The 18,247-nt window shown below is 33.5% G+C and overlaps 1 protein-coding gene across 2 annotated transcripts in view; it reads right to left on the reverse strand.

Annotated features, from left to right (window-relative positions):
• The window catches only part of LOC128550090 (uncharacterized), a 49,617-nt gene extending 32,485 nt beyond the window's left edge, over positions 1-17,132 (reverse strand). Inside the window, exon 1 of one of the 2 annotated variants that reach the window (XM_053528229.1) lies at positions 14,514-17,126. In XM_053528229.1, coding sequence (XP_053384204.1) covers positions 14,514-15,605 — 1,092 coding nt within the window. In that variant the 5' untranslated portion in view covers positions 15,606-17,126. Of the gene's footprint in view, positions 1-14,513 lie in introns of both variants that reach the window. The other variant, XM_053528230.1, reaches the window with a different exon arrangement.
• Between the last annotated feature and the right edge of the window lie 1,115 nt (positions 17,133-18,247).

Below are 18,247 nucleotides of genomic sequence, written 5' to 3' on the forward strand. Positions count from 1 at the left end.
TTCGCTTTTCTCAGTCCTCGGGTTTGTATTGATCAAGCAGCCCTGCGTCATTCACCTTTTTGTATCCTTTAACAATTCAATGTTTTTGTGCAATATGTATCTTTCAATTAATTCGGCGTCAAATTAATAGTCTGTGACTTTTCAGAGCTTTATTCACTTCTATTGGTCCTCGAATTGATTGATCCAAAAATAATGTAATAACTGAATTATCAGATTCCCTGACTTTCGCGCTTTTAGTTTTTGTTGTAAAATTTCGATTCAAGGTATTTATGTGATGGAGTGTGATATATTTTGGTAAAATTGTTACATTCTCAATTTATAAGTATTTAAATAAATATACCTTCTTCGCGGACATGCATTTGTTAAGGCTAAACGTGTTTGTATCAATGAACATTAGCTTTTTACGATAGAATATAACATAAGACTTGTGAAATCACTTATTTAAGAATTGTTTTAATCAGAGAATTAAATGATATTGCATTAAATAGAAAATTAATTGGATCATGTCAGGTATGAAAATGGAATCATGGAAGAGATATAGATATAGAGATAATGAGTGTCTAATTTATTAAATCAATCGAATGAAATAATCATATGTGAGGCTCTGCCGAGCCGTTTTATCAAATTTATTCATCAAGTGTAATAAATACAATGTGGAAATACACAAGTTTAATATTCTTTTTATCACATGGCAGCTTTTCCTGCTAAAACATCAAAATTTCTTCTTTATTTACCTATTATAGACTAAGTCATTTCGACCAATGTCTCATGTTAACGTCAAATCTTTACTTAACTAGTGAAATACCAAAATTATGTAATGGCTGTATTTCACCCCCACAACAAGTAAGTGTAAAGTGTGCTTCAGACTTCCAACCTGCATGCACTGAGAAGGTGAATTTGACGTGGAAGTATCTGAATTCGGAATAAGCATAAATTTATATAAAAACTGAGTTAATGTTTTGGATAATATCTACTCGAAACAGGTGTATAGTAAATGTAAGGATAATGCTTATACTGGTGAAATGGTAAAAAGGCTCTCTTCGCCGAATGTAAAAGATTTAGCTATGGTACTAGAATTTACAAGTTTCTTCTGAAATAAATTAATAAATGTAAAACAAATACATCTATGACTCATTATGAAAAATTACTTTCTTCATTACTGGTACTGATGATAAACTCGAACAGATGATAAAGTCGACCACCTTCAAATTATTCAGTTGCAATTGTTCTTTTATATAACTGAACATGCCGTCTAATAGCAACCACTTAAACACCAACTGGTGTAAACAAAAACAAAATTGGTAAATATTCTGTTTAAATAAATGACTTACATTTGTCTGTTTAAAAAATATTTATCCAAAAATACTGGGGAAGAGGATGTTTTTTGCGCATGCTCACTGTCAACACACCGTGGAAGGCCTGACATTGGGTCACATTCCATTACCTGATCGGGAATGACCGTTGCAACATTTTTGAGAAAGTTTCAATATAATACTAATGAGATTTTTTTAAATGACAAAGTGGTCGAATTTATCATCAGTCAACGTCCGTACAGTCACCATTTTACATACCCCTTTCAGGGCCTCACTTCTTGTGAGTTTGCTTACTAATTATAAATTTAAATTATGTCAATTATTCAGTAAGAGCTAAGCTTTATTTTCAACCACTGATAACAATTTGCAGAAATAAAAAAGTTACACGTAAAAAAACTCATTTTCTGTTCGAGTTTATCATCAGTACCAGTAAATATAAGAAGTTTTAAAAATACTTATAGTTAATAAAATTGTAAATGAGAACTAAAAGGAAAATCAAATGTCATGGCTCTTCAGGTCTTACTGAGAAATTAGTTAATAATGTTTGTTTTTATATAAAGATATGATAAACTGAAATCATCATTGCTAAACTTCCTGTATTCATAAGTACAAAGGCGAAAGTCACTTTTGCAATTATCAAAGTATTTGCGTAAACTGATGTTCGTACGAACATTAAAGGCCTGAATAATGTCCGAAAGACAAAAACGTGCAATTTTCATAATTGAAAACGCGTTTGCTGGAACCGACTTTTTATTTCGTGTTTGACGCCAGTATATTTCATGAGTTTCACCTTCATTTTTTGTATATAAAAAAGGTTTATAATAACGAATGTTTACCTTTTTTGAGACACTGTGCCAAGCCAGAAATTTACAAATAACGCCCTCACTTTTATGAAAAACGATGGTTCCTTTTAATATCGCTCTCTTGTTAAGATAATTTTCTTACTAGTATATAAAATAATTATCATGTGTTTACATGCCTCTGTGAACTCTGTAGATGTTCTTTCTTCTGAAATGTTAATTAAGCAGAATGTTGCAGATTACTGTATGTTCCTGTACTCACAGTTTGATAGATTTTAATTGTTATAAACGAACTTATGAACATCATATTATGACATTTTGAGAGTCTTTTACGAGCTAAGGTATTCGGTCACACGTCGCTCTGTATGTGAGAATTTGAGAGAAAAAAAGACTATCTTTCACTAATTCTTTTATTCGTTTTCTTCATAGATTACTATTAGAGAAGGACTCGAGTGTTATATGAAGGATTAAGCTTTTCTTCGTTTTGAACTGTGATTGTCCATTCTTTTTTATATTTATGACGCTCAAATCTCGGAAAGTATATGACACAGTGTAACAAAACACATGATACAAATTTGATGTACTATTCTTTTCAGGTCAACAAAACATACATTGTTCGCCATCTCCTCTGATCTTTACTGCGATCTTCGACAGTGAGAGGTAATTTACCACACAAGTAAGAGGTAATATTGTAGGCATGGGGATATTACAGTACAAACTGTAAAATATGCCGTAGTCAAGTCAGTCATTATTCAAAATCAGATTTCATATTTGCCAGGTGCATAACATAGATTGATCAAAGAAACTGAAATAATTAAACCAGTTTGACAAAAAAATCTGTCTCAACAGTTCATGACACAACTTTTCAGATAGATAGTCAAGTTCGACTTTTATTGCAGTGTTTTATTACATCGTTGTTTAAAAGTCTTAAAGCTCAAATCATTATGACTAAAGTTATTTCTCTTTAATTCATTCGAAACTGCAATCATTATTCCTTCCATGGCCATATCTTGGTAACGGTTAGTCAAACTGAATTGATGTGTCTATTTGTGTTTACTCAAAGCAGCTATCCTGCAATGGGTTTTATTTGAAAATCAGTATAGTATAATAGAGTTATTCCCCTTTAATTCATTCAAAACCTTCCTCCATTGTTATATCTAGGTAATGGTTGCTCACGTTCAGCTGATATTTAATGTGGGATTTTACATTTACTCATATCTACTTCTCTGCAATATTTTCGAAAGTTATTTTGGTATGATCAGGATAATTGCCCTTTGATACATTAAAATGCATTGTGTCTTATATTGATAACATTTGCTCACTTTTAGGTGACAGTTAATGCGGATATCTACATTTTAGTATGGGGTGGGGATCAGTTTAGTATCACCAGAGGTATTGTCCTTTATCTCGGTTTAAAACTGCATTACCATATACTGAGTAGTCACATTAAGTTGATGTTTGATGTATGTGTTTGTATTTACACTTATATCTACTTCTTTGCAAATATTTTTGAAAGTTAAATAAGTATAACCAAAATGTTTGCCCTTCAACTAATTAAAAACTGCAATGTTGCCCTTCTTCCGTCATACATTGGCAATACTTGATATTTGATGTGTTTATTTTAACGCGTATCTACATCTCTGAAAAGAATTAAATATGAAATGAGCATTACCAGAGTAACTTCCCCTTTAACGAATCAAAGATGAGATCTTAAGGTGGCAGGGGAGCGGTTTCGTAGTTTGGCCCCTGTCGATTTTCTGTATAAACAGGACAGGGTAGATATAAAGGCATATCTATCTTACTGGTTATTTATCATTATTAATTCTTTAATATATCTGGGGAATTTGAAACGGTTAATGATTCTACATGACGGGTGTTTTAAAATTCCTGGCTCCGTACTTCCGGTTGAGGCTAAAACATAAATATCAGAACAAAAAGTCGGCCAGACGCGCGGCTGTCATCCATCCACTTTTTTTCAAGTGAAAATTAGGGAAATAAAGTGGTGGTTGGGAGACACATTCCACACCACCTGGGTATGCATCTATGTTCGTACTTTACATATATGCTACGAAATTGGATTTAAAAATAGAAATGGATGAATGGCATAGTTCAAAGTGAGGCCCGGTTAGGCTATTTTTGGTCTATAAAATTTGGGTGCTGTGGCCGATTTTCACTACATCTGGCGTGGAAAGCGACAGGTGCATAGGACCGGAGAGGCGTCTTTATGTTGTCTATAGTATCTGCAATGGTCCATAGTAGTTTCAAAGAAAAATAAGCAAAAACGAGATTTCTATGGATATTTCAACACTGGTACCCACACGTCAATGTGGAATTCGCAAATTTGCACTCCCCTGCCACCTTAATAGCTGAGCATAAATGAAACAGGTTTTAATAGTGGATTTTAATTTCTTTGAAGAGTCATTTTACACTGCAGTATCCATTATTTCTGATTTTTTTTATGCTTTATACACATTCTTTATCACTTTTACCACTGGGAAAATATTTCTTTTACCTTTTTTACATTTTATCATTTTATTCCCCTGATATAGGTATCTCATGTATATATGAAAAAAATGGGCCAAGTTAATGGTATCTATCAATTGGTGTATGTATGAGAAAGTGAAAAGGCCAGATTATACACTGTCCCACTGGGGAATTGGTGTGTATAAATTAGACAGTTATCATAATTGAAAACACATTTGTTTGTACTGAATTATCTTGTATTTGCTGATGTTGTTTCTTGTATTTTGTTTTGTTTGATGGTCGATTTTTATGAAGCAGATCTACTCCGAAGAAAGATATCGTTTAAGACCCTGTATTAATATACTTATAAGTCGTAAGTAATGCTCTCGAATTTGTAATATTTTACATGACCTCCTGTATCTCTCAATCTATTAAGGCAAGACTCTTAGACAGCAGCAGGAAACAAGCAAACAAACAGAAAACAATACAAAAAAAATAAGGAATATGGATTGTGAAATGCCATATAAAGTAAGATAGTATCTAACTGAGAAAACATCTGAGTTGTTCCGGACAATGCTTTTGAACTATTTTGTAACTCTAGGGAATATTGTACAAAATGTACGAATATTTAACGCAGCTAATATCATCTGTTAAGCGAATCATTTGTTTTCATATTAGAAGCAGATAATGCCTGAACAGAAAGAAGGGAAGTTTCATTAGCGAAAACATGCAACGTTCGCGTACTGGACCTATGGAAATAAGTAAAGTACCAAAAATACTTGTAGGATAAGTTCTGCATGTAGCTGTGTCATATCACAAAAGAAACATAACCGTATTTTGCATTTTACAAGAATTATAGCCCTTTTTAACTTTGATAATTTGTATTTCGAGGTTAATTTGTTTTGTTTAGGTCATCTTCTCTTGAGTTCTACAAATGCTATAGCTTTATTATCATTAGATTAGTTGTCTTTTTTGTCAAAACTTTGGCCCTTTTTATACCCCCTTAGGGGCGGCATATAATCATTGCAGCGTCCGTCCGTCCACCAGTTCTTTCTTTCGTCCCGATTTCGTGTCCGGTCTGTAACTTTGTCATCTATCAAGCGATTTTAATATTACTTAGTTGGTACAAATGTTCCCTATAATGAGACAATGTGTCATGCGCAAGAGCCGGACCCCTAGCTCAAAGGTCAAGGTCACACTTGGAGGTCAAAGGTCAGCAGAGCTTTTTTCATGTCCAGTCTGTAACTCAATCATCCATCAAGGATTTTTAATATTGCTTGGCACAAATGTATCCCATAATGAGACGGCGTGTCATGGAAAACACCAAGACCCCTAGTTCAAAGGCCAATGTCACACTTGGAGGTCAAACGTCAAAAGTGTTCTTTTTTTCCTGTCCGGCCAATTACTCTGTCATCCATCGAGGGATTTCATTATTGTTTGCTACAAATATTTCTCATAAAAAGACAATGTGGCATGCACCACATCCACATCCCTAACTCAAAGGTCAAGGTCACATTTTGAGGTCAAAGTTCATAGTTCAATATTCTTGAGGGCATGCACTTTTTCAAAAGTAGTCTCTTGTTAGATTAAAACATGGTATTTCTTTGTATTTTTTACTATCACACGAAACCGTCTTAACGTTACTTTAAGTCGGAATTTAATAAAATACATAGAGGCTTCAAATTCCGCCTTGCTTATAGATTATTTATTCGATTACAATTGAATTGTGAACTGATTATTGCCAGCAGTACTTAGATACTGAAAATAGAAATCTAAAACTTGCCCGAAATGTTTAGTACTATCTTCAATAGTTTGCGTGCACATACTAATCATATTAATGCATAATGGCTTCAAGTTCCGCGTATTTATAGATTACTAGTATTTATTTGATTATTCAAACATAATTATACTATCCTGGCACTTTTGATTTTGTCAGTTGGTTTATGCATTGTTTATTGCCAGCAGACTCTGAAATGCAGACATATTTACAGCGTTTCTTTAAATTAATGAGATTGTGTTCAGAAATACCAATAGTTCACGTAAATGCAACAGCGAATAAAAATCTCTTGTGTGAAAGATCAGCAAAAGTTTCTGAAATCTCAATCTATAGTCCTATCAATCAAAGAGAGCTCGTCATTATTGTAAATTACATTGTCGTTATGTAAGATTTGCTGTTTGTAACTAATCTTGACGTCAACGTTTAATAAAAAAAGTAGTAACGACGGATTCTCTGGAAAACTCGTGCAGAGATAAAATGGTATCTTCAATAGTTTGCGTACACATATTAATCATATAATGTTACTGCTAAAATATTTCAGATAAAATGCAAGAAAACAAGTATGTTCTTCGGAAATGTTATTCATTTTAATTTTCAGACTTGATAATAGGATGTTTTACTGATCTTTTGATATTTAAGATTAATGTAATTTATTTTTTTATCATTCAAGGGTGAGAAGAGGTGGATATCACTGAAAATTTGTTACGTGAGTTGTTATTGAATTAGATGGAGAAAAGGAGGATCGGTTACTTGCATGATACGATTAGAGATACGCGTATCTACTTAGGCTCAGACTTTACAATAAACATATGTAAAAGCAAATTAGTCACATATAAAAGGAACTGATTCATGTAGTAGATGTGTACAAGACAAATGAATCTCATAAGAATGACACTGACCCTTTCATAAAAAAAGGTGAAACAATAATAAACGATCACTCTGCCTTCACCTTCACAATAATTTTTTCAAGAAGAGAAAAAATTGTTTGTTTTCGTATTAACAACATTTGGGCAACTGTATCAAGGAAAGCCTTTTCCGCGAGACTACACGCACTATCTGACGTCATTCACGAAAATCTATGCGAGAATGCCTAAATCATGAACACAATGGCGGCTTTCGAACATTCAGAACTGGACACCAAAATTTTAAAAAGAACTTAAAGAAAATTAAATTATAACAAAAACTTGTTTTTCAGACGGCATGTAAATTTGAAATAAAAACCGAGCACTGTATTTTCATCGAATGACGAATTATATCCTTTTTGGCTGTTCTATGCAATTGATTCATGCCAATTATTTGGATTTTCTTATACTGATGGAAACCACATCGGGACCTCTTGCCAATCATCCAAGAATCGCTAGCGCGAATCATGGATTTGCAAGTATACCCGTATAAACGCTAAAAAAGTAGCATCTTATTCTTAAATAAATACACGAAAACGTATATATTTCAAAGCAGTAGGAGTGTCTCCTAAAAACAAAAAAAAAAGAGAAACATATATATTGTGTTACATTTCATTGGCTGATAGAACCTGCTATACAGATTCAACCACGTACAATGAGCTGACCATGCATATATGATACACAGTGTCACTGTGAGACAATTCAAAATAATTAACATGCTAAATGTATTGATATCTGTATTATCAGACACTTAGAGTATGTCAAATTAGTCTTCGTCCATTCTTCATTATTCGCACAGGAGCTAATAAGTAATTACAGGTTTAACATCCCTCCTGATACATAAATCGTCGGTCTATTGTTTGTCTATAGTTCGAAACCAAATTTTGCAGTGATAAAGTCAAGACTTGAAAAAAGAGAAGGAAAATTATTTCTGATGCGATATATTACAACACCCCTTTGATGTTTGATGTATGTGTTTGTATTTTCACTTATATCTACTTCTTTGCAAATATTTTTGAAAGTTAAATAAGTATAACCAAAATGTTTGCCTTTCAATGCAATGTTGCCCTTCTTCAGTCATACATTGGCAATACTTGGTATTTGATGTGTTTATTTCAACTCGTATCTACATCTCTGAAAAGAATTAAATATGAAATGAGCATGACCAGAGTAACTTCACCTTTAACGAATCAAAGATGAGATCTTAATAGTTGAGCATAAATGAAACAGGTTTAAATAATGGATTTTAATTTCTTTGGAGAGTCATTTTACACTGCAGTATCCATTATTTCTGAAATGTTTTATGTTTTATACACATTCTTTATCACTTCTACCACTAGGAAAATAATTCTTTTACCTTTTTTACATTTTATCATTTTATTCCCCTGACATAGATATGTTATGTATATATGAAAAAAATAGGCCAAGTTAATGGTATCTATCAATGAGTGTATGTATGAGAAAGTGAAAAGGCCAGATTATACATTGTCCCACTGCGGAATTGGTGTGTATAAATTAGACAGTTATCATAACTGAAAACACATTTGTTTGTGCTGAATTATTTTGTATTTGCTGATGATTTTGTTTCTTGTATTTTGTTTTGTTTGATGGTCGATTTTTATGAAGAAGATCTACTCCGGAGAAAGATATCATTTAAGACCCTGTATTAATATACTTATATGTAATGATCTCGAATTTATAATGTTTTATATGACCTCCTGTATCTCTCAATCTATTTAGGCAAGACTCTTAGAAAGCATCGGAAAACAAGCAAACAAACAGAAAACAATACCAGGAATATGGATTGTGAAATGCCATATAAAGCAAAATAGCATTTAATTGAGAAAACATCTGAGTTGTTCCGGACAATGCTTCTGAACTATTTTGTAACTCTAGGGAACATTGTACAAAATGTACGAATATTTAACGCAGCTAATATGATCTGTTAAGCGAGTCTTTGGATTTCTTATTACAAGCAGATAATGCCTGAACAGAAAGAAGGGAAGTTTCATTAGCGAAAACGTGCAACGTTCGTGTACTTGACCTACGAAAATATGTAAAAGTACAAAGTACTTGTAGGATAATTTCTTGTAGTTATGTCATATCACAAAGAAACCATAACCGTATTTTGCATTATACGGCCTTTTTAGCTTTGACAATTTGTCTTTCGAGGTTAATTTGTTTTGTTTAGTTCATCTTCTCTTGAGTTCTACAAGAGCTATAGCTTTATCATCATTAGATGAGTGAATACGCCTTAGTTGTTTTGGGGTTTTGTCATAACTTTGGCCCTTTTTATACCCCCTTAGAGGCGGCATATAATCATTGCAGCGTCCGTCCGTCCATAAGTTCTTTCTTTCGTCCCGATTTCGTGTCCGGTCTGTAACTATGCCATCCATCAAGCGATTTTAAATTACTTAGTTTGCAAAAATGTTCCGTATAATGAGACAATGTGTCAAAAGACTCATGTGCAAGATCTAGACCCCTAGCTCAAAGGTCAATGTCACACTTGGAGGTCAAAGGTCAGCAGGGTTTTTTTCTTGTCCAGTCTGTAACTCAACCATCCATCAAGGATTTTTTATATTACTTGGTACAAATGTATCCAATAATGAGACGGCGTGTTATGCAAAACACCAAGATCCCTAGCTCAAATTGGAGGCCAAATGTCAGAAGTGTTTTTTTCCTGTCTGGTCAATAACTCTGTCATCTATCAAGGGATTTCATTATTGTGCCACAAATATTTCTCATAATAAGACCATCACCCACATCCCTAACTCAAAGGTCAAGGTCACATTTTGGGGTCAAAGTTCATAGTTCACTATTCTTGAGGGCATGCACTTTTTCAAAAGAAGTCTCTTGTTAGATTAAAAAATGGTATTTCTTTGTTGATATTTTTGTTTAGGTCCATCTTTCTTGAAAGCTATTAGGGAAAAATTAAACTTTTTTCATTAAATAAAAAGGCCAATAATCACAACTCTTGTCTTGCTTACTGCCTAATGTCAATCACTTTGCACCAGCGTTGGCACCAACAGGCTGTCCTCTTACTATCACACGAAACCGTCTTAACGCTACTTTAAGCCGGAATTTAATAAAATACATAGAGGCTTCAAATCATTCGGCACTTAGCAACTAACCTTTTCAATTGAATTGTGAATTGTTTATTGCCGGCTGTACCTAGATACTGAAAATAGAAATCTAAAACTTGTCCAAAATGTTTTGTACAGGCATATTTACAATCTCTCGTGTGAAATGTCAGCAAAACTTTCTGAAATCTCAGTCTGTAGACCTATCAATCAAAGTGTGTACCACATTGATATTTTGATGATGTCGTTATGTAAGAATTTGCTGTTTGTAACTAATCTTGACATCAACTTTCAATAAAAAAAAAGTAGTAACGACTGATTCTCTGGAAAACTCGTGCAGAGATAAAATGATATCTTCAATAGTTTGCGTGCACATACTAATCATATTAATGCTTAGTGGCTTCAAGTTCCGCGTATTTATAGATTACTAGTATTTCTTTGATTATTCAAACATTATTATACTATCCCGGCACTTTTGATTTTGTCAGTCTGTTTCTGCATTGTTTATTGCCAGCAGAAATTGAACACAGAATTTAAAATGTACTTGTGCAGACATATTTACAGCGTTTCTTTAAATTAATGAGTTTGTGTTCAGAAATACGAATAGTTCACGGAAATGCAACAGAGAATAAAGATCTCTGGTGTGAAAGATCAGCAAAAGTTTCTGAAATCACAATCTATAGACCTATCAATCGAAGAGAGCTCGTCAGAATTTGTAAATTACATTGTCGTTATGTAAGATTTGCTGTTTGTAACTAATCTTGACATCGACGTTTAATAAAAAAGTAGCAACGACGGATTCTCTGGAAAACTCGTGCAGAGATAAAATGGTATCTTCAATAGTTTGCGTACACATATTAATCATATAATGTTACTGCTTAAATGTTTCAGATAAAATGCAAAAAAACAAGTATGTTCTTCGGAAATGTTGTTCATTTTAATTTTCAGACTTGATAATAGGATGTTTTACTAATCTTTTGATATTTAAGATTAATGTAATTTATTTTTTAATCATTCAAGGGTGAGAAGAGGTGGATATCACTGAAAATTTGTTACGTGAGTTGTTATTGAATTAGATTGAGAAAAGGGAGGATCGGTTACTTGCATGATACGATTAGAGATACGCGTATCTACTTAGGCTCAGACTTTACAATAAACATATGTAAAAGCAAATTAGTCACATATAAAAGGAAATGATTCATGTAGTAGATGTGTACAAGACAAATGAATCTCATAAGAGTGACACTGACCCTTCCATAAAAAGGTGAAACAATAATAAACGATCACTCTGCCTTCACCTTCACAATAATTTTTTCAAGAAGAGAAAAAAAATCGTTTGTTTTCGTATTAACAACATTTGGGCAACTGTATCAAGGAAAACCTTTTCGCGAGACTGCACGCACTATCTGACGTCATTCACGAAAATCTATGCGAGAATCACAATGGCGGCTTTCGAACATTCAGAACTGGACACCAAAATTTTAAAAAGAACTTAAACAAAATTAAATTATAACAAAAACTTATTTTTCAGACGGCATGTAAATTTGAAATAAAAACCAGGCACTGTATTTTCATCGAATGACGAATTATATCCTTTTTGGCTGTTCTATGCAATTGATTCATGACAATTATTTTGATTTTCTTATAATGATGGAAACCACACCGGGACCTCTTGCCAATCATCCAAGAATCGCTAGCGCAAATCATGGATTTGCAAGTATACCCGTATAAACGCTCAAAAAGTAGCATCTTATTCTTACACTTAGTATGTCACCTTCAGAAAATAAAGTTATTATTAATATTATTTTTATTATTATTATTATTATTATTAAATAAATACATGAAAACGTATATATTTCAAAGCAGCAGGAGTGTCTCCTGAAAACCAAAAAAGAGAAGCATATATATTTTGTTACATTGCATTGGCTGATAGAACCTACTATACAGATTCAACCACGTACAATGAGCTGACCATACATATATGACACACAGTGTCACAGTGAGACAATTCAAAATAATTAACATGCTAAATGTATTGATATCTGTATTATCAAACACTTAGAGTATGTCAAATTGGTCTTCGTTCATTCTTGATTATTCACCCAGGAGCTAATAAGTAAATAGAGGTTTAACATCAAATCGTCGGTCTGTTGTTTGTCTATAGTTCAAAACCAAATTTTGCAGTGATAAAGTCAAGACTTGAAAAAAAGAAGGAAAATTATTTCTGATGCGATATAACACTCGTTCGGACCGAGGGCAAATAGATTTGGCTACTGAGTACTTCTGCAAGCGTATATCATTATAAGTCAATGTAAAACTTAATCCACGATTGTTTCGTCAGTTTTGTTTTATATACCCGTTTTGATAAAAACGGGACGAATTATACAATAATATTGCCCGTTAACTTTTCTGCTTCCGGTCTTTAAAAATAAGGAAGTGTAATACTCATAGTTCTTAAACTTAAAGTAATGACTTACTTTGATAAAAGGAAGACCTTATTGTTTTTAGGGTCATTTGACTCATAGGTTAGGACGGCGAGGACCCAAGTTACTAACATTTTTTTACTGCTGAAGCATTATGCCTACTACTACGGGTTGTTTCGATCTTTTTGAAATGACTAAGTGCCAGTTGTTGTTAAATGGGCGAATAAGTCAAAGGCCAATGCCCTTTTAGATTGCATAATATAGTCATATTCTAAATTTGCCACATAGTTATTTGCATCTCTGTAATACTCGCAATTTTTTCCGCATTTGTATACGCCACTTTTATTGCCATTGTCCATTGCACTTGGAGAAAAAGCGTATTGTGGCACTGGTCCGTCAAACTCCGATTTTATTTTGTTGCTGATTAGTCCAACAATGTGAACTGTAGTATATTTGGACTGTCCCAATGTTTTAATTGTTTGCATGTTGTGGATTTAGCGGCACTTTGAACAGTATTTCAGTGATGAAACGGCGGGTAGATAACTTTATCAGTGTCCTTAGATTCTTTGTTCTTCGCAAGAAAATGCCAACGTGTCCTGGACGTGGAGGACAAATGATTAGAGACACAACATCTATTATCAAATCGTTAGGAAGAACAAATGCCGCACCATGGAACCGAAACCCCATGATCAGTAGGTCTGCGTTGTGATTATTGGGTGGTCTTTATTCAGACATTGTGGAGTTTTTTTTATCACAGGAGATATTCAAATATTGTAATGCGCCTCTTTTCTTCCCAATACACATAATAAGAGTTCAGATTGACTTTGCTGAGAGAGTAAAAGCGAAAAAAGAAAATTTAGAAGAAAAATTAAGATATTAAAAAAGATTATCTTGTTAAAGCTCTTTACCACAATCTGTTTGGGAGTTAATGAATCACTATTCTTGGGGGAAAAATGTGAATAATGCGGAAGCAATTGCAGAACTAGTTTTAGCTGATTATTGACATTGTGAACTATTTATTCATGCATCAGTTGGTCTAACTGTGTTCTGAAATAGGCATTAATGATCCAGGAAGTCACCATAGGGACTACATTAAATCAAGTTTGAACTTACAAACAAATATTTGTCGTATTTCCTCTTGTATGCCCTATTGTCAAAAAGAAATGCAATACCCTCAGCAATAAAAGCCGAGTTGCTAAATATCTTAACCACCGGATAAGCCGTCAAGACGTCAACTGGGTAATTTTCAAAACTTCTTTTGACAACGCACATCGTTCCCTAATAGACCAAAATAGCAGTTTATTTGTTTATGACACACTATTTTTTCATATATTCTTTTTGCATTTTCATCAATATACGAGGTATAAATTAAGAACCAATTTATCCTCTGGGCAACACATTCAGTGGATAAAGTTTGGAGTATTCAGAATTTGTATCTAATAATAAAGATCGTCTGCCACATTTAATCTCCTTATGGCCACCGTTGGTTTTCTCACCAACACTTTTGTATGAAATACTTAAATTTAACAGATAAATAATAAGCAATAGAGAGTATAGATATCGAAGCTAGCATCAAAGAAGAGGGACGCCACTTGACCGCTGTCTCAACAGTTTCTTTAAATACATCAGTTACGTACAGGCGTTACATGCATAAGATTATTTACCTGATTATGTAACTGATTACGGATATAGATTAATGGACATAGTTTGTTTAATTTATATATGCGGTTATGAAGAAATAAGTAGTATACTGACCTTGACATTGACCCAGGCCGCGGTCACGGACACTATCGTCATCTGCAGGAGAATGAAACACAGCCAGAAAAGGTTTATCAGCACTAACGATATGTGGATATCTATGGTTGTCACTAACGTGTATAAAACCAGGCAAAACATTGGAATATTCGCTATAAATACTGCAGCAATCATGGGTGCGAATATGCGGTCCAAAATGTCCACCAGAACACACAAATTTTGATGACGTAACCGGAAGTCCTCTATCCTTCCATTAAAATCGTCTTCTGCTATCGCAGTTGTTAGGTCATTCGTGAACTTTTTCAACTGCTCACTGACTGCGAATGATAATACCACAAACAATGAAACTGGGAACATTGACGCCGAAGAATTCAAAACAGCCAGTATTCCAAGAATGGTCTTAAAGATGACATGGTTTTCATACATCACTGCATTTTTCCAAACCACTTCTAGGTAAATATTTTTCAGTATTGGTACATAGACAAGAATTAAGGAAAACACGACGGAATTGAATATTATAAATATAAACGACAGAAAAAGAAATTTCTTCATCATAAAGTGGCACATTTTGTTTAGTTTGATATTACCACATGTGTTGTCCCACTCGCGGAAAAACTTTGGGAGGCCATTTTGTTTGTAACAGTTCCACATCAACAGAAGACCTTTAAAAGCACATTCTGTACTCCAAATTGTGAAGAGTAATCTTTGCACGAGAACATTATCAAATGCGTCTGCCATTCTGTAAACTGTGAAAGACCGCAATACATTCATTACCAATAGAAAATTGACCACAAAACAGTACAAAACAATAACTTCCATCTGCGGTCTGTTGCTTCGGCCTCGAAATGTAGTTCGTTTGAAGAATAAGCCGAATATTCGCATACATATAAGAAGGGGTCTTAACTGACGATAAATTTCCATCCCTGAATAGTCATTACACTCACAAGTAGCCCTTGGTTCGAGCTCCACCGCAACTTCATGATTGCCGTTATTATCTGTATCTGGATCGTGGTCTTGACCTTGACCTTGAGTGCATCCGCCGTTTTCTGTCGAACTGTCCTTGCAGTGATTGGGTTTTCGATTTCGATGCATTTTGAATATTATTCTTTTAAAAAGTATCCAGGTCTTCCTCCACAAAATATATGTTATTGTCTGAAATATTCTTTAATTTAAGAAAAAAATCCTTCAGTGTTACCTAGCTTATAAACGGATATTCCACACTTATATGATGTGGTCCTGGAAAGTGTTACCATCCCAATTAATTTAGTTAATCCCTTCAAAAGTTCTCAGAATTTATCAATTTTGCACTTATTTACAGGCACGCGTATCACAATGTACGTGCATGGCCATCCGCAAGGTAAATATTGTATTTCCAAAAATCCTATACACTTTTCACAATATACAAAATGCAGTGAACGCGTTTATAACAAAGGTTTCAGCTTTGACTATCCCACACGATCATATACTTTCCTGTAATGACTGAAACAACATATTTTATCGACGTTATAATGTCAATTTGTATGATTTAAACTATAATAGGGAGAGTCTGTGTGACCAATTAAGTTCAACAATTACTTTGAAAAATATAGAAAGTTAGTTTCCTTTTGTTAAGCATTATAACCAGATGGCACACCCATTTTCCTCGTAAATTCTGTGTTTTGTCAGTAATGCATTTTAGTTTCTTGTCTCTCCCTATACGTATATCATATGAAAGTAAATAAACCAGATCGCAGATTTGATGCAAAATCAATTGTTTTGTTTTGTTATTATATCGAACAGCTTAATGCAATGTAAGGTATGAAATTTGAGAACCCCACAGCCGTATAAAGCTTTACCCTTGTTTGACAGAAAGAGTACTAAAACCACGAAATTCTAAATAATATTTCCCAGATCTGATTTTAGTAACCATTATTTCAGCAAAGAGTTAAACGGATTTCTTTGTTTTGAGTAACTTGATATCCATTAGTTCTTTTGAATCGCTCATTGATTTGGTTAATTAATGCATCAATTATTGTCCTAAATAGAACATTTACACACAGTATTTACATTCCTCCAGTAATATTTAGTTTTATTATTCCACAAAGCCTTGTTATCGAAATAAACGATCAACCACGATATTGGAGCCACCACAATCCCACTGGGTTACTGTTATCATTTGTATTATTTTTTTATTTATTTTTATTTTTTTTTGCATTTACCCTGTACTTTAACCAATAACGTTCACTAATCACATTATTCCGCAAACTTAGCTTTATCTGTAGAAATGGTAACAGTTATATTACTTTCATACATCTAAGCAGAACTGTGCAGTTATCCTGTATCGAACATCCACACGAACTATTTACATTATTCCAGTAACACACCGCCACGATGCCTTAATTAATGTTCATTCTAAACGACTTGGGACTAGCCCGCTGAAACGCTACTGAGTATATGTCCTATACCGAGCATTATATTTATCTAGTAAAATTATTTGTAGTTATTCCGCAGTGAGTTACTTTTTAGAATGAACAATCGAACCTTTCTCCATTTATTCGGATAACCGTTGAGCTAAAAATATATGCACATGATTCTGAAAAACATCCAAACAAAATTCTTTTAAGTGATGAAATCTGAGTTTAATATTTTTTTTTCGAAACGCTCACGGAACTGATCTTGAAAATGTTTATGAAACGCTCCAGGATTTTTCGGCATATGCGTCTTTTTTCGCCTGAGAAATGTTGCGGATTCGGGTTCGGCAAAGATGATGGATGGCATTACATGAATACTTGCATGTCTGGAATTGATAAAAAAAATATTCAAAAATAAATTCAAACATCAAAAACTCACGTACGAACTGTTTATGATACATTTATAATTTGTTTAAAATATAAGTTTTTAATGATTTATTTAAAATTGAAGATTCCACGTGTAATTCAAGCAAGCAATATTTTATTGGAGTGAATGTTTCACAATTTATCTCCAGATTTTTTTTTTGTTTTATTTCAATCACTTGTTATATATTTGAACTCCAGTTGAAACAATGTAAGTTCAATGTGTTCTATAGATAATGTGTGTTTATAAAACACTCGTAAAGAAAATTTAAATATGTAGAAACTCTATCTACTGTGTTAGTAAAGCTATAAAATGGTGTAAACTAAGAAAAAGGTAACCTCACATGATATCATACATACAAATTATATAATTTGTTTCAATTTGGGATGGGGAGGGGGCGGGTTATTTCATAATACAAATAGTAATTTTAGTATATCCCTTAAACTTCTGTTTTTGTGTTCATGTTCTTAAAAGTCTGCTTTGAACTTATTCGAGTATCGATTTTATTTGAATAAGATCTTTATTTATATGCCACTTTCCTATGCACTTTCGATTTATATTCTCCAACATTCCACCGCGTAAGAAATCAGCAACGAAATTATCTTACAATTTCAGCATTTTCATTTGTCACTGGAACCTAAATCGGACCACATTAATTAGATTACGTGCCTCGTAAATGATCTCGTGCATAAGCTACATCAGTAGCCAGCCATCTTGAACGGCCATTAACTAACATATTACAGAAATTATCGTCTTTTACTAGACTTTTAGAGACAAAGGCGACGTATTTGATGTAAATTCCACGAGAAAATAAGTACAATTTTGTTATGTCTACTCGCATTTTCCCACAATACAGGGAGTTTAGTCTCAAATTAAAACTTTTCCAGCTGGGTCGGGCTTTGGTTTATATGTAATCTTTT

The sequence above is a fragment of the Mercenaria mercenaria genome, chromosome 17, assembly GCF_021730395.1.
Source record: "Mercenaria mercenaria strain notata chromosome 17, MADL_Memer_1, whole genome shotgun sequence".
Classification (NCBI taxonomy): domain Eukaryota; kingdom Metazoa; phylum Mollusca; class Bivalvia; order Venerida; family Veneridae; genus Mercenaria; species Mercenaria mercenaria.